This window comes from Embiotoca jacksoni, unplaced genomic scaffold (genome assembly GCF_022577435.1).
Source record: "Embiotoca jacksoni isolate LCO1_2020_lvr unplaced genomic scaffold, fEmbJac1.0.p SCAF_136, whole genome shotgun sequence".
Taxonomy (NCBI): Eukaryota; Metazoa; Chordata; class Actinopteri; family Embiotocidae; genus Embiotoca; species Embiotoca jacksoni.
Window position 1 is genome coordinate 84267 of NW_027185270.1, and position 18149 is coordinate 102415.

At 44.9% G+C, this 18149-nt stretch overlaps 1 protein-coding gene across 1 annotated transcript; it reads left to right on the forward strand.

Moving 5' to 3' along the window:
* Positions 1 to 1374: 1374 nt before the first annotated feature.
* spg21 (SPG21 abhydrolase domain containing, maspardin) lies at positions 1375 to 17604 on the forward strand. The gene is made up of 9 exons (XM_069147225.1): positions 1375 to 1553; positions 9645 to 9707; positions 11199 to 11360; positions 11984 to 12064; positions 13054 to 13199; positions 13327 to 13435; positions 16384 to 16491; positions 16581 to 16721; positions 17110 to 17604. Exons 2-9 carry the CDS (start codon positions 9645 to 9647, stop codon positions 17227 to 17229), a joined length of 930 nt encoding a protein of 309 aa, XP_069003326.1. The 5' UTR covers positions 1375 to 1553; the 3' UTR covers positions 17230 to 17604.
* Positions 17605 to 18149: the final 545 nt, after the last annotated feature.

Here is an 18149-nt window from a genome sequence, read left to right on the forward strand (position 1 = left end):
GAAACTCTAGGAACCACAAGTAGACCAGCGTACTGAGAGAGAAGTGCTCTGCTAGGATTATATGGTTCTATAAGATCTCTAAGATATGATGGAGCCTGGTCATGTAGAGCTTTGTAAGTCATCAAGAGAATTTTAAATTCTATTCTTGATTTCACAGGAAGCCAGTGAAGAGAAGATACAACTGGAGAAATTTGATCTCTCTTGATAAATCCTGTCAGTACTCTTGCTGCAGCATTTTGGATCAGCTGCAGGTTTTTAATGAGTAATTTGGACATCCTAACAACAAGGAATTACAATAATCTAGTCTCGAAGTAACAAACGCATGAATGAGTTTTTCTGCATCACGCTGAGGAAGGATTTTCCTGATTTTATTAATATTACGTAGATGAAAGAAGGCAGTTCTGGAGATTTGCTTTATATGGTGTCTAAAGGACAAATCCTCATCAAATATGACTCCAAGGTTCCTCACAGTTTTGCTGGAGGCCAAGACAACGTCATCTAGAGTAACTACGTGATTACAGAAAGAGTTTCTGAGGTGTTTAGGACCAAGTACAAGAACTTCTGTTTTGTCTGAATTTATAAGCAGGAAGTTTTTGGTCATCCAGGCCTTTATGTCTTTTAGACAGGCTTCAAGTTTTACTAACTGATTAGTTTCATCTGGTTTTATAGAAAGATATAGTTGAGTGTCATCTGCATAACAATGGAAGTTGATGCAGTGCTTCCTGATGACATCTCCTAATGGAAGCATGTACAAAGTAAAAAGTATTGGGCCTAACACTGGGCCTTGTGGAACTCCATAACTAACTCTTGTTTGTCTGGAAGATTCATTGTTGACATGAACAAACTGGAATCTATCTGATAAGTAGGATTTGAACCAGTCTAATGCAGTTCCTTTAATCTTCGTAATGTCTTCTAATCTCTGTAATAAGATCGTATGATCAATCGTATCAAAAGTAGCACTGAGGTCCAGAAGAACAAGTATAGAGACGAGTCCATTATCTGAGGCTAATAAAAGGTCGTTAGTAACTTTCACCAGAGCTGTTATTCATTCCCCTTCAACGGAAGGAAAAAATAAATGATAGTAGTAATAATAATAATAACAATAATAGTAACAACAATTATAATAGTAATAATTATCATAATAAGGTTCTGTCCATTAACCCAGTATTTTTCAAGAAAACAAATAAAGTTTTATATCTATATATTTATAGTAAATTCTTTACACTGGCGGTAATGAACCTATTAGTTATTTACAAAAAGACCCAATAAGAAGTGCTCTGTGTGTGCGTCCGTGCGTGGGCGCGTGCGTGTGCGTGTGTGAGTGTGTGTGAGAGAGAGAGAGAGAGAGAGAGAGAGAGAGAGAGAGAGAGAGAGAGATGGGCGGCGGCAGGAGCTTTGCGGAAGTGTGTGAACCAGCAGTCATATGACCAGCAGCAGCAGCAGAAGAAATGCTCCCCAGAAATGGATAAAGTGCTCCGGACACGGTGACGACCATCTGTAAGCAGCACCGGAGCATCGGGCTGAAGTCCGCTGGGACACGCTGAATATCTGGGGTGAGTGAGTGTGAGCACACCGACACACTGTGTTTCCTGTGGTCCAACAGTTAGCTGCGCAGCTGACAGCAGCTAACTGCAGCTAGCAGCAGCTAAAAGGACACGATGTGACTCTAGTCCTTCGTGATGTGACTCTAGTCCTTCGTGATGTGACTCTAGTCCTTCGTGATGTGACTCTAGTCCTTCGTGAAGTGACTGTGGTCCTTCGTGAAGTGACTGTAGTCCTTTGTGATGTGACTCTAGTCCTTCGTGAAGTGACTCTAGTCCTTCGTGATGTGACTCTAGTCCTTCGTGATGTGACTGTAGTCCTTTGTGATGTGACTGTAGTCCTTTGTGATGTGACTGTAGTCCTTCGTGATGTGACTGTAGTCTTTAGTGATGTGACTCTAGTCCTTCGTGAAGTGACTCTAGTCCTTCGTGATGTGACTCTAGTCCTTCGTGATGTGACTGTAGTCCTTCGTGATGTGACTCTAGTCCTTCGTGATGTGACTGTAGTCCTTCGTGATGTGACTGTAGTCTTTAGTGATGCGACTCTAGTCCTTCGTGATGCGACTCTAGTCCTTCGTGATGTGACTCTAGTCCTTCGTGAAGTGACTCTAGTCCTTCGTGATGTGACTGTAGTCCTTCGTGATGTGACTCTAGTCCTTCGTGAAGTGACTGTAGTCCTTCGTGATGTGACTCTAGTCCTTCGTGATGTGACTCTAGTCCTTCGTGAAGTGACTGTAGTCCTTCGTGATGTGACTCTAGTCCTTCGTGATGTGATTCTAGTCCTTCGTGAAGTGACTGTGGTCCTTCGTGAAGTGACTGTGGTCCTTCGTGAAGTGACTCTAGTCCTTCGTGAAGTGATTCTAGTCCTTCGTGATGTGACTCTAGCCTTTCATGATGTGACTCTAGTCCTTCGTGAAGTGACTCTAGTCCTTCGTGATGTGACTGTAGTCCTTCGTGATGTGATTCTAGTCCTTCGTGATGTGACTCTAGTCCTTCGTGATGTGACTGTAGTCCTTCGTGATGTGACTGTAGTCTTTAGTGATGCGACTCTAGTCCTTCGTGAAGTGATTCTTGTCCTTCGTGATGTGACTCTAGTCCTTCGTGAAGTGATTCTAGTCCTTCGTGATGTGACTCTAGTCCTTCGTGAAGTGATTCTAGTCCTTCGTGATGTGACTCTAGTCCTTCGTGATGTGACTGTAGTCCTTCGTGATGTGACTGTAGTCTTTAGTGATGCGACTCTAGTCCTTCGTGATGCGACTCTAGTCCTTCGTGATGTGACTCTAGTCCTTCGTGAAGTGACTCTAGTCCTTCGTGATGTGACTGTAGTCCTTCGTGATGTGACTCTAGTCCTTCGTGAAGTGACTGTAGTCCTTCGTGATGTGACTCTAGTCCTTCGTGATGTGACTCTAGTCCTTCGTGATGTGACTCTAGTCCTTCGTGAAGTGACTGTGGTCCTTCGTGAAGTGACTGTGGTCCTTCGTGAAGTGACTCTAGTCCTTCGTGAAGTGATTCTAGTCCTTCGTGATGTGACTCTAGCCTTTCATGATGTGACTCTAGTCCTTCGTGATGTGACTGTAGTCCTTCGTGATGTGACTGTAGTCCTTCGTGAAGTGACTCTAGTCCTTCGTGATGTGATTCTAGTCCTTCGTGATGTGACTCTAGTCCTTCGTGATGTGACTGTAGTCCTTCGTGATGTGACTGTAGTCTTTAGTGATGCGACTCTAGTCCTTCGTGAAGTGATTCTTGTCCTTCGTGATGTGACTCTAGTCCTTCGTGAAGTGATTCTAGTCCTTCGTGATGTGACTCTAGTCCTTCGTGATGTGACTCTAGTCCTTCGTGATGTGACTGTAGTCCTTCGTGATGTGACTGTAGTCTTTAGTGATGCGACTCTAGTCCTTCGTGATGCGACTCTAGTCCTTCGTGATGTGACTCTAGTCCTTCGTGAAGTGACTCTAGTCCTTCGTGATGTGACTGTAGTCCTTCGTGATGTGACTCTAGTCCTTCGTGATGTGACTCTAGTCCTTCGTGATGCGACTCTAGTCCTTCGTGATGCGACTCTAGTCCTTCGTGATGCGACTCTAGTCCTTCGTGAAGTGACTCTAGTCCTTCGTGATGCGACTCTAGTCCTTCGTGATGTGACTCTAGCCTTTCGTGATGTGACTCTAGTCCTTCGTGATGTGACTGTAGTCCTTCGTGATGTGACTCTAGTCCTTCGTGAAGTGATTCTAGTCCTTCGTGATGTGACAGTAGTCCTTCGTGAAGTGACTCTAGTCCTTCGTGAAGTGACTCTAGTCCTTCGTGATGTGACTCTAGTCCTTCGTGATGTGACTGTAGTCTTTAGTGATGCGACTCTAGTCCTTCGTGATGCGACTCTAGTCCTTCGTGATGTGACTCTAGCCTTTCGTGATGCGACTCTAGTCCTTCGTGATGTGACTCTAGCCTTTCGTGATGCGACTCTAGTCCTTCGTGAAGTGATTCTAGTCCTTCGTGAAGTGACTCTAGTCCTTCGTGAAGTGACTAGTCCTTCGTGAAGTGACTCTAGTCCTTCGTGAAGTGACTCTAGTCCTTCGTGAAGTGACTGTAGTCCTTCGTGAAGTGACTGTAGTCTTTCGTGAAGTGACTGTAGTCCTTCGTGATGTGACTGTAGTCCTTCGTGATGTGACTCTAGTCCTTCGTGATGTGACTGTAGTCCTTCGTGATGTGACTAGTCCTTCGTGAAGTGACTGTAGTCTTTCGTGATGTGACTGTAGTCTTTCGTGAAGTGACTCCAGTCCTTCGTGATGTGACTCTAGTCCTTCGTGAAGTGATTCTAGTCCTTCGTGAAGTGACTCTAGTCTTTAGTGATGTGACTCTAGTCTTTAGTGATGTGACTCTAGTCCTTCGTGATGTGACTCTAGTCCTTCGTGATGTGACTGTAGTCCTTTGTGATGTGACTGTAGTCTTTCGTGAAGTGACTGTAGTCTTTCGTGATGTGACTGTAGTCTTTCGTGAAGTGACTGTAGTCTTTCGTGATGTGACTGTAGTCCTTTGTGATGTGACTGTAGTCCTTTGTGATGTGACTGTAGTCCTTTGTGATGTGACTGTAGTCTTTCGTGATGTGACTGTTGTCCTTCGTGATGTGACTAGTCCTTCGTGAAGTGACTGTAGTCTTTCGTGAAGTGACTGTAGTCTTTCGTGATGTGACTGTCGTCTTTCGTGATGTGCCTGTTGTCGTTCGTGATGTGACTGTAGTCCTTTGTGATGTGACTGTAGTCCTTTGTGATGTGACTGTAGTCTTTCGTGAAGTGACTGTAGTCTTTCGTGACGTGACTGTAGTCCTTCGTGAAGTGACTCTAGTCCTTCGTGATGTGACTCTAGTCCTTCGTGAAGTGATTCTCGTCCTTCGTGAAGTGACTGTAGTCTTTAGTGATGTGACTCTGGTCCTTCGTGATGTGACTCTAGTCCTTCGTGATGTGACTCTAGTCCTTTGTGATGTGACTGTAGTCTTTCGTGAAGTGACTGTAGTCTTTCGTGATGTGACTGTAGTCTTTCGTGAAGTGACTGTAGTCTTTCGTGAAGTGACTGTAGTCTTTCGTGATGTGACTGTAGTCTTTCGTGAAGTGACTGTAGTCTTTCGTGATGTGACTGTAGTCCTTTGTGATGTGACTGTAGTCCTTTGTGATGTGACTGTAGTCTTTCGTGATGTGACTGTAGTCTTTCGTGATGTGACTGTTGTCCTTCGTGATGTGACTGGTCCTTCGTGAAGTGACTGTAGTCTTTCGTGAAGTGACTGTAGTCTTTCGTGATGTGACTGTCGTCTTTCGTGATGTGCCTGTCGTCGTTCGTGATGTGACTGTAGTCTTTCGTGAAGTGACTGTAGTCTTTCGTGACGTGACTGTAGTCCTTCGTGAAGTGACTCTAGTCCTTCGTGATGTGACTCTAGTCCTTCGTGAAGTGATTCTAGTCCTTCGTGAAGTGACTGTAGTCTTTAGTGATGTGACTCTGGTCCTTCGTGATGTGACTCTAGTCCTTCGTGATGTGACTCTAGTCCTTTGTGATGTGACTGTAGTCTTTCGTGAAGTGACTGTAGTCTTTCGTGATGTGACTGTAGTCCTTCGTGATGTGACTGTCGTCCTTTGTGATGTGATTAGTCTTTCGTGATGTGACTGTAGTCCTTTGTGATGTGACTGTAGTCTTTCGTGATGTGACTGTAGTCTTTCGTGATGTGACTGTAGTCTTTCGTGAAGTGACTGTAGTCCTTTGTGATGTGACTGTAGTCTTTCGTGAAGTGACTGTAGTCTTTCGTGATGTGACTGTTGTCCTTTGTGATGTGACTGTAGTCCTTTGTGATGTGACTGTAGTCTTTCGTGAAGTGACTGTAGTCTTTCGTGATGTGACTGTTGTTCTTTGTGATGTGACTGTAGTCCTTTGTGATGTGACTGTAGTCTTTCGTGATGTGACTGTAGTCTTTCGTGATGTGACTGTTGTCCTTCGTGATGTGACTAGTCCTTCGTGAAGTGACTGTAGTCTTTCGTGAAGTGACCGTAGTCTTTCGTGATGTGACTGTCGTCTTTCGTGATGTGCCTGTTGTCGTTCGTGATGTGACTGTAGTCCTTCGTGATGTGACTGTAGTCCTTCGTGAAGTGACTCTAGTCCTTCGTGATGTGACTCTAGTCCTTCGTGAAGTGATTCTAGTCCTTCGTGAAGTGACTCTAGTCTTTAGTGATGTGACTCTAGTCTTTAGTGATGTGACTCTAGTCCTTCGTGATGTGACTGTTGTCCTTCGTGATGTGACTAGTCCTTCGTGAAGTGACTGTAGTCTTTCGTGAAGTGACCGTAGTCTTTCGTGATGTGACTGTCGTCTTTCGTGATGTGCCTGTTATCGTTCGTGATGTGACTGTAGTCCTTCGTGATGTGACTGTAGTCCTTCGTGAAGTGATTCTAGTCCTTCGTGAAGTGACTCTAGTCTTTAGTGATGTGACTCTAGTCTTTCGTGATGTGACTGTAGTCTTTAGTGATGTGACTCTAGTCCTTCGTGATGTGACTCTAGTCCTTCGTGATGTGACTGTAGTCCTTTGTGATGTGACTGTAGTCTTTCGTGAAGTGACTGTAGTCTTTCGTGATGTGACTGTAGTCTTTCGTGAAGTGACTGTAGTCTTTCGTGATGTGACTGTAGTCCTTTGTGATGTGACTGTAGTCCTTTGTGATGTGACTGTAGTCTTTCGTGATGTGACTGTTGTCCTTCGTGATGTGACTGTTGTCCTTCGTGATGTGACTAGTCCTTCGTGAAGTGACTGTAGTCTTTCGTGAAGTGACTGTAGTCTTTCGTGATGTGACTGTCGTCTTTCGTGATGTGCCTGTTGTCGTTCGTGATGTGACTGTAGTCCTTTGTGATGTGACTGTAGTCCTTTGTGATGTGACTGTAGTCTTTCGTGATGTGACTGTAGTCTTTCGTGAAGTGACTGTAGTCTTTCGTGACGTGACTGTAGTCCTTCGTGAAGTGACTCTAGTCCTTCGTGATGTGACTCTAGTCCTTCGTGAAGTGATTCTAGTCCTTCGTGAAGTGACTGTAGTCTTTAGTGATGTGACTCTGGTCCTTCGTGATGTGACTCTAGTCCTTCGTGATGTGACTCTAGTCCTTTGTGATGTGACTGTAGTCTTTCGTGAAGTGACTGTAGTCTTTCGTGATGTGACTGTAGTCTTTCGTGATGTGACTGTAGTCCTTCGTGATGTGACTGTCGTCCTTTGTGATGTGACTAGTCTTTCGTGATGTGACTGTAGTCCTTTGTGATGTGACTGTAGTCTTTCGTGATGTGACTGTAGTCTTTCGTGATGTGACTGTAGTCTTTCGTGAAGTGACTGTAGTCCTTTGTGATGTGACTGTAGTCTTTCGTGATGTGACTGTAGTCCTTTGTGATGTGACTGTAGTCTTTCGTGAAGTGACTGTAGTCTTTCGTGATGTGACTGTTGTCCTTTGTGATGTGACTGTAGCCCTTTGTGATGTGACTGTAGTCTTTCGTGATGTGACTGTAGTCCTTCGTGATGTGACTGTAGTCCTTTGTGATGTGACTGTAGTCCTTTGTGATGTGACTGGTTGTTTGTATATTATATATACTGTACTGTATATACTGTGCATTTTATATTTAATATTTTTTTACTGTTATTTTGTTGCTTTTTATTATTTTATTATCATTTTATTGCTTTCCTGTATGCTGCTGTAGAGAAAAAAGTTCCCCTTGGGGATTAATATAGTAACTACCTAACCTAACCTAGTCCTTCGTGATGTGACTGTAGTCTTTCGTGATGTGACTGTAGTCCTTCGTGATGTAGCGTGATGTCAATTTAATTTGTGAGGGATTAAATCTGTCTCTCGTTGTTAGAAGGGGCACCAGTCCAATATTGGACAATTTATCAATTCAACTCAGTATATAATCAGTCAATCGTAATGTAAAACATGAATTCTCGTATCGGAATTCTAATCCTTTGATATACTCAGAAAGCTACCACCATGACACGGTTGGGTCTAATTAAAAGGGATTTCTTGCATAACTTCCCACAGTAAATGATTAAATGGTAGATATGTGTATATGAAAGGGAGTGTACAAATTCATATTGATTACTGATGGTGAAGTGAAAGAGGGAATTTGAGACTAGGCTAACGGAGAAAAGGATTGAATGAGTGGATTTAGGTATATAATGGCTAAGTGAAACGCCAACCTGAAGATGTGAACCAGCCTACTTTGTGACGATTTCAACCGCGGGCCGAAGGCAGGTCCAGATGGTGGTGCTCTCAGGTCCGGTCAATGTTAGTTGAATCACAGGCGTTTATCTCCGTCCTCAGCTCCGATCTGTCCATCTGGATGTGATGCTGGCCTTGAGGTCCCGTGGTGTCCGTCAGGCAGGGATGCTGTAAACGTCCCGGTCAGGGGGGACGTCGGCAAGTTGAGGCAATCTTGGGTCGGCGATTTCTAATAGTTACTTCTTATAACTCTGATGAACGCTTGGAGCTGGCCTGGCTTGTGGCGTTAACAAAAATACTAATAGTGATACCGTATCGTCAAAAATGCATTGAATTAAGTACCTAATCAGCGAAGTAGCTGAAGTACTTTTCAGAATTTGATTAACTATGTGCGCAAAAAAAAAAAGTATAAAATGACTAAGTCAGAACTTAAAGAAACTTAAAAGATAACTGAAAAACTCTAAGAGGAACAAAAATTAAAACGAATCTAAAAGAAAACAAATCCCGCTGTCTCAGGGGAAGAGGAGGAGGTGTCCTGAGGAGGTGTCATGAGGAGGTGTCATAAGGGCCCCCGTTTGGCATGATTTGATTCAAACTATGCATAAAAGAAGTCCCTTATTTCACTTCACCAACTTAAGATGAGATATATTATTACAACACAGATCACATTTTAAACGATAGGGTAATTCTACCTAATTAATCAGATAGAGAGATGAAGGAGTCGGAGAAGAGTGAGACATGGAAGAGTAGAGACTGTCGGCATATTTTAATGTAAGGACATAGTTTTCAATGCAGAACACTTTCTATCAATATCACACTGTTAGCAGAATCATATCATAGAAGAGATTATAGTAATGGATATAATTAGAACTCACAAACTCCATCCTTTGTCTTCATTATAGTTTGTGTGTTTTTGGTGACGTATGACCACATGAGGGAGACGTGGCTCTTGGAGATGGTCAATACTGGTGACCATCTTGCATCTAGAGATTTTCACCTTTTGAATGTGTGTGTATTGAAGTGATTGTGACCAAAGGGATTAGAAGGTGTCCTGTGGTGTTGTGGGCTGAAGTAGAGGGATGGTGGATGCTTTATTCAGCTAAACGGTGCGGATATCGTCACTTGTGTCAGAGGTTTTAGGCTTTTATGAGTTAAAAGGGTGATAAAAAGGGCCGGAGCAGTTTAACAAAGGTCCACATCCTGCATCAAGATGTGGAGGTGAAGAGTGGAACGGGTCCATCCAGGGTCAAATGAGATAACTGGGGAGGACATGTGGTTCTGGCACTTTGAGAAGGATACTTCAAACAATGTACGCTACAGTGATGTGACTTCTGTCCTTCCTGGATGTGACCGGAGTCCTTCATGTTGTCTTTCTGTCTCCACAGATGGACGAGATCAAGGTGTCTCCAGACTACAACTGGTTCAGAAGTACCGTCCCCCTGAAGAGGGTAAGTAGAATGAACTCCCAGGATCCTGATTGGTCGGTATGACCTCCCAGGCTTCTGATTGGAGGAACTCCTTCATACATCACAAGACATGACTCTGTCCTGTCAGTAGTCTGTCTCTTGCCAGAGCTGCAGCTTGGTGAGCGTCTGTTTTTTACCTCATGATGAAGGTTCAGCTTGAAACTGCTGAGCCGCTCAAGAATTCTGCTCTTTCCTAAGTTCAGAGTGCAAACAGTGCTGTAGTGTTCACTGTGATTCACGAGGCCCCCTACCGACCTGTTGTTAGCTCAGATCTACACAGTTTGTCCTCACACTAACCAATCAGCCAGACAGTCTGTCCTCACTAACCAACCAACCAGACAGTCTGTCCTCACTAACCAACCAACCAACCAGACAGTCTGTCCTCACACTCACTAATACTGAAAAGGACTGACCACTACATACTGAAACAGACTGATCGCCACAGACTGATCACTACAGACTGATCACTACAGACTAATCGTCACAGACTGATTGCCACAGACTGATCACGACAGACTGATCACGACAGACTGATCACTACAGACTGATCCCTACATACTGAAACAGACTGATCACTACAGACTGATCCCTACATACTGAAACAGACTGATCACTACAGACTGATCCCTACATACTGAAACAGACTGATCACTACAGACTGATCCCTACATACTGAAACAGACTGATCACTACAGACTGATCCCTACATACTGAAACAGACTGATCACCACAGACTGATCACCTCATACTGAAACACTGATCACCACAGACTGATCACTTCATATTGAAACAGACTGATCACTTCATACTGAAACAGACTGATCACTTCATACTGAAACAGACTGATCCCTACAGAATGATCGCCACAGACTGCTCACCTCATACTGATCACCACAGACTGCACTGTAATGTAGACGGAGCAGGAGAAAGATATAACCCTAATACATGACTGGTACAGATTTAGTTTTCTTACCATCATTAGTTAGTGAGCAGCGTTCGTTCTGCGTCTGCGATGGTTTACACATCTGAAAGTTGAGCAGAGAATTATCAAAGTTTGCGACAGTTTTTTGGGACCTGAGCAGGGAGATAGATCCGGTGAAAAGGAGTGGTCCAGCGATGTGTTGTCATGATGGAGGTCTGTTGATCTCGCTGGTCATATCCACGGAGACATCCCACACACACCTGGACCACTGCTCACAAAACTGTGTGTAGCTCAGGAACTGATGATGATAAGAAGACCAAACTTGTTCCAGTCACTCATTTAGGGTTATACCTTCCTCCTGCTGTGTGCACGCACGTGAACAACAGGTCTTTCTGCTCAGGACAGAGTCTCTGGTAACCAGTCCTCAATTTTTTGACTAACTGTTGGACCTCTGACATGGAGAGCAGTAACTGTCCGTGTGTCCTGGAGTGATGGGGATATTTTAATGATCAGGATGTGTCCTCATGTTGCTGTGTTTCTGTCTCCCCCAGATTATTGTCGATGATGATGACAGTAAGGTGTGGTCGCTGTATGATGCTGGCCCAAAGAGCATCAGGTGTCCCATAATTTTCCTCCCTCCGGTCAGCGGGACAGCGGAGGTGTTCTTCCAGCAGGTGCTGGCTCTGACCGGCTGGGGCTACAGAGTCATCTCGGTGAGCTCACTACTCACTGACCTCTGCAGCTGGTTCTCTGTCACATTCACTGGATTCACACAAGGACCATCACAAACACTGCACACATTCCTCACCCTGTTTTCACATAACGTACTGCAAAGAAGTAGATCTTAAAAAGAAGAAAGAGCTAGAGTCACCTCCTCGTATCTAGAGCTAGAGTCACCTCCTCTTGGACCGAGCCCATTTTACAGTACAATGACATGCTAAATACTAAGTGCACAGACAGTGTGGGTGTCTGCTGTGGTTTAAGTTGGTGTGTGAAATGTTTCTGTTTGTTAGTTTTTGTACCGAATACAACGCTTGTGAACTCTAATACGTGTTATATTTCTGCATAAATATCACCTGCAGCATCATCAGACTCTCAATCAAGTCCAAAACAAGATCAAGAGAACAAATAAACATTAGATTTCGGTCAATTAAATTATACCTGATCTACTTCGTGTAGAAATTTCACGTGTGTAGAAATATATCAAATCTGAAGTGTTCACCACTTTGAAACAACACGCTACTGCTTTGTGATCAGATCAGGAGGCATTAATAACCAACTGAATTCGTAATCACTAACCCGGCCTGCTGTAGTAAACATGTTATTATCCCAACAGCTGCAGTATCCGGTGTACTGGGATCTCATGGAGTTCTGTGACGGCTTCAGGAAGCTTCTAGATCACCTGCAGCTGGATAAAGTAAGACTGGGTTTCCGCTCGCTCCAAAGCGTGTACAGGTGTAGATGGAGAGCGACTCTTCAGCACAGCAGGAATATTAACCATGAGAGCAGGAACAAACTGTCTGCTGAAAAAGCACAGATTATTGTTTTCATAGAGAAAGATGCCTTGATGCAGAACAAGTCATCTTAGAGGTATGAATGATGTGAATGATATATAAATGATACTGATCTCTCTCTGAATTACCTGTTCCAGTAATAAGACAAAGGCTGTACAGTGTATAATGTACAGTGTTAAGTATAGTTGAGTACATTTATGATCCTACACCATAAATAAAAAGTTCCAACTAGACCTTGTGATCAGTGATGAATATCAGCAGATACTGCTTCCAGTGATCGGCCTCGAAAGTCCTGATCAGAGCACAGTTATATTATAAAATAGGCTTAATTCAACAGCAGCTACAGCAGTAAAACACTGACAGGCTGCTGGATGTAATCATGTTTATATAAAGACGAACTGTAGACTGAATTATTGGGAGATGTAATCATGGTTATATAAAGACGAACTGTAGACTGAATTATTGGGAGATGTAATCATGGTTATATAAAGACTAACTGTAGACTGAATTATTTCCGTAGCTGTGACATCATTTGAATCATGGAAAATAACAAAGTTAATCAAAATGTTTTTTTTTTCTCAAAATTAAATGACGAAGTAAAAACCTCATTAGCATCAGTGTCTTCCACTGAGGGAGGTTGGTTCTCATGACGAACCACACACAGTGGAAGCTGTCCTCTGATGGCCCTGTGTCCCCTCTGAGTGTCCTGTGTCCACACTAATGGCCTTGCAGTTCTGTGTCCCCTCTGATGGTCCTGCATCCCTTCTGTCCTCTGATGGTCCTGTGTCCCCTCTATCCTCTGATGGTCCTGCGTCCCCTCTGTCCTCTGATGGTCCTACGGGAGTCCCCTCTGTCCTCTGATGGTCCTGCATGCCCTCTGTGTCCCTCTCAGGTCCATCTGTTCGGAGCATCTCTGGGAGGATTCTTGGCCCAGAAGTTTGCAGAAGTTACCCACAAGTCTCCTCGTGTCCACTCTCTGATCCTGTGTAACTCGTTCAGTGACACCTCCATCTTTAACCAGACGTGGACGTCCAACAGGTGAGCAGAAGCTCCGCCTTCTCCTCCACACCTCCTTCATTCAGGGCTAATTTTTCATTAGTTTTCTCCAGTTTCATGTTTGATTAGTTTCCTCCACAGTTTCATGTTTGATCTGTATCCTCCACAGTTTCTGGTTGATGCCAGCATTCCTCCTGAAGAAGATTGTTCTAGGGAACTTTGCTAAAGGACCAGTAGACCCTAAGATGGCAGATGCCATTGACTTCATGGTGGACAGGGTGAGTGGACGTGTGCGTTCATGGTGGTTACTGAGGTGCTTTACTGTATGTTTAAGTGACGTGTCACCACATAGTGAAAAAACACTGCGAAACATATAGGAACATGTGGAAACACGTGATGGAGAAACAAGTGGTGTCGAAACTAGAAACAAGTGGTGTAGAAACATGTAAAAACATGTAGAAACATGTGGTGTAGAAGTACTAGAAGTACAGTTCACTGGCCACAACAGATGGTAGAACATCTCCAACATCTTGCTGCACACATTGAAGGATCGAAGTTTCCTCAAGAAAAAGAGTCAACTCATCCCCTTCTTGTAGACAGCGTTGATGTTGGTCTTCCAGTTCAGTCTGTTGTCATGGAGACACCAGGTACTTGTACTCCTCCACCATGTCCACCTCCTCTCCCAGAACTCTCAGCGGTTGTGGAGCCGTCGTCTTCCTCCTGAAGTCGACCACCATCTCTCTGGTCTTGGCCACGTTCAGGAGGAGGTGATTTCTACCAGCCCACTCCCCAAAGTCCTCCACTACTGCCCTGTACTCCTCCTCCTGTCCATCCCTTATACACCGTCCACTGACTCCTCCTCCCGTCCATCCCTTATACACCGTCCACTGACTCCTCCTCCCGTCCATCCCTTATACACCTACCACTGACTCCTCCTCCCGTCCATCCCTTATACACCGTCCACTGACTCCTCCTCCCGTCCATCCCTTATACACCGTCCACTGACTCCTCCTCCCGTCCATCCCTTATACACCGTCCACTGACTCCTCCTCCCGTCCATCCCTTATACACCGTCCACTGACTCCTCCTCCCGTCCATCCCTTATACACTGTCCACTGACTCCTCCTCCCGTCCATCCCTTACACACCGTCCACTGACTCCTCCTCCTGTCCATCCCTTATACACCGTCCACTGACTCCTCCTCCCGTCTATCCCTTATACACCGACCACTGACCACCGTATCAGACAGCACACTGCCCAGATGGACAAACTGGTCTGCATGTCAGGTAGTCAGTGATCCAGGAGACGGTGGACGTGTCCACCCCCACCACCCGCAGCTTCTCACTCAGCAGCAGTGGTTGGATGGTGTTGAATGCACTGGAGAAATCAAAGAAAGTGATTCTCACAGGTTCACCGGTTCCATCCAGGTGAGACTGAGCTCGTTGCAGCAGGTAGATGATGGCATCGTCCACTCCCACATGAGGCTGGTACGCAAATTGTAAAGGGTCCAGAGAAGATTTCACCAGCGGCCTGAGGTGGGCCAAGACCAGCCTCTCCAGCACCTTCATCACATGAGATGTGAGGGCAACCGGTCGGTAGTCGTTGAGGCCAGATGGAGTCGTCTTCTTAGGGACTGGAACCAGGCAGGACGTCTTCCACAGCACCGGGACCTCCTCCTGCTTCAGGCTCAGGTTGAAGAGGTGTTGTAGGACCTCAGCCAGCTGGACGGCGCAGGTCTTCAGGACCACGGGGCTGATGCCGTCAGGTCTTCAGGACCACGGGGCTGATGCCGTCAGGTCTTCAGGACCACGGGGCTGATGCCGTCAGGTCCTGCAGCCTTGCGCTGGTGGAGTCTCTCCAGCTGTCTCCTAACCTGGCCAGTCATCACAGAGAGGGGGGCAGGGGGGTCATGGCATCGATGGTGGAAGAGCCCTTTGGAGTTGAGGGCTCTGTGTCTATGCAGCTCATCAGGGGGGGCAGAAGGGGGAGGGGGGGCAGCGGAGGTGTTTGGGAGGTGTGGTGTGTGGAGGAGACAGATGAGGGCGGTGAACTAAACCTGTTGAAGAAACAGTTTAGCTTATTGTTCCTCTCCAGGTTCCCCCTGGTTGTTCCTCTCCAGGTTCCCCCTGGTTGTTCCTCTCCAGGTTCCCCCTGATTGTTCCTCTCCAGGTTCCCCCTGGTTGTTCCTCTCCAGGTTCCCCCTGGTTGTTCCTCTCCAGGTTCCCCCTGGTTGTTCCTCTCCAGGTTCCCCCTGGTTGTCTCTCTCTCCCCTTGAACCCAGTAATCTCCTTCACACCGGTCATCACCTCCCTCACGTTGTTCTGCTGGAGTTTGGCCTCCAGCTTCCTCCTGTAGGAGTCCTTGCACTCCCTCATCTTCTCCTTCAGGTGGTGCTGCACTCTCCTGAGCTCCTCCCTGTCCCCAGACCTGAAGGCTGCTTTCTTCTGATTAAGAAGCACCTTCAGGCACCTTCAGGTGATCCACGGCTTGTTGTTGGGGACAAGAGTAAACAATGGCCCCGGTCCACCGCGCGTAGCTCTCCGTTACAAAGAGGGAAAAAAAGTAGAAGAAGAGCCACCAGAAAAGTTGAAAAGTTACGGTCCATTGTCTGACCGTCACTTAACACACATGAAAGAAAAAAACCAACTCAGAAGAGAGAAGGAAGAAAGAAAAATACTGAAAACACACTCGAGGGGGGAGCTGCTGTAACAGGCTGCCACTAGCACGGCGCCATCTTAGGAAGAGCGTAGAAGAGGAGAAACGTGGAGAAACGTGGTTTGGAAACATTTAGAAACATTTGGGTTAGAAACATATAAAAACATGTAGAAATGTGTAAAAACATGGAGAAACATGTGGTACATTGTAATCCTGCTTCTGCAGGTCAGACTCCAGGAAGCAGTACAGCAGCATCACCTGTACATTCAGGTGTCTGAACCCCCACATCACTCATCAAATGGATCAGCAGGAGGTTTCAGGATAATGATGACTCAGACTGCTTCATCTTTATAGTTCCTTACTGGGAAATATAAAGTAAATATTACATGTGACTCCAAATTCAATCAAACAGTGGCACTGTGGACCGAAGAAGGCTAGCTTTCTCCTCCTTTTCCCAGTCATTATGCTAACATGTAGCAGCAGAGTGTACAGATGATGTCTTTGTGTGCATGTTTGGATTTTGACCCGAACACCTCCTTGGCCTTGACCTCCGTCTGTTGTTGTGCTGCAGTTGGAGAGTCTGAACCAAAGTGAGTTAGCATCGCGGCTGACACTCAACTGTCAGAACTCGTACGTGGAGCCGCACAAGATAAAAGATGTTGCTGTGACCATCATAGATGTAAGTGCTGAACCATCCTTCTCATCAATCTACCATCCACTTGACTTCTTGCTCCTCAATGACATAATTTCCTGTCCACTGATGTTCAGGTGTTTGATCAGAGTGCTCTGTCTCTGGAGGCCAAGGAGGAGATGTATAAACTCTATCCCAATGCTAGAAGAGCTCACCTGAAGACTGGAGGAAACTTCCCGTACCTGTGCAGGAGCGCTGAGGTCAACCTTTACATCCAGGTACGATCATCATTCACTGAACCAGTGTCAGATGTTATCAGCTGCAACCTGTCCAGGGACACGGGCTCATCTGTCTGATCACAAATACAATAATACTACTGGGGCTGGGCTCAGGGTGGAGGACCTCAGGGTGGAGGACCTCGGGATGACTTGAGGTGTGGGACTAGATCTCCTCTTAGACTAGAAACATTGTGATATTTAATGTTTTCCATATTGCTCAAACCTAATTAAATCCTATTAAGTGTATTGTCAGCGTTAACAAGACCTCGGATGTCGGATTCGGTCATTTCCTTTTTTCTGTCGTACGTTCCGTATCTAACAGAAAACCATCATTGATTTTAATTGATCGGTTTTTCGGTTAGTTAAATGTTGTTGTTGTTTTTTATAGATTCACCTACGTCAGTTCCACGGGACGAGATATGCCGCCATCAGTCCTGACATGGTGAGCGCTGAGGAGCTGGAGGTGCAGGAGACCCACCTGAGCAGGAACCAAGAAGACAACCAATGAGATGAGATTTACCTGCAGGCGGCCGCCTCCCAACATTTCTCCTCCTGAACTCCTTTCACAGGACGCTCGACAGATTTTTTTATGGAGCTCAACAGTCAATCAGCAAGTCAACTGGGAATATTTTTATTCAACAGATGAAGCAATATTTTGATAATGACCTGGACACCACTGGTACGCTGCCGCTTTGCTTTAAAGACATACAACACTTTGCCTTATGTGGAATGAATTGTTGCACTCATAAACTGCCTGAACAGATGTGATGTGTTCTCTGAATGGTGAACATGTGTTAACACACACATGAACACGCTGGCTGTGGAGACATCTGAACGTGTAATTCAGACATTTCTTTTGGAATACAGTCATTTTTTGAATTTCCCCTTTTGTGCAGTTGTGTTTATTTTTGTATGCTGATCTGTAAAATGTGCAGAATGTGCTTATCTGACGGGTTGGAAAACTTCATCTGTAGATTTGATTTTTTAATCTTTTATCACAAAACATTGGCAATAGTAGAAACAAAAAATATAATAATTCAGTTTTTGGAATCTACAACCCTGTTTCCAAAAAAGTAGTGATGCTGTGTAAAATGTAAATAAAAACAAAATGTGATGATTTTAAATCATGTAAACCCATATTTTATTGAAAATAGACCAGACATTTTGTGAAAAAGATATGCTCATTTTGTTGCCAGCAAAAAAATATATATTTATTTTTTTTTTAATAATTTTGAGTAGGATGATGGAAAAAAAATTGTGAATAAACAAACTCAGTCTAATTTTTCCAAAGAATTTGATGCCTAAGTTTCAACACAGGAAAATTTTCAGCAGACACTGCATTGGATCAAATTAGCAACCTCCGTTTTATCCTCGACAGTCAGAGTCACTGTAGGTGTTACTGCCACTGACTTATACAAGTTTGAACAC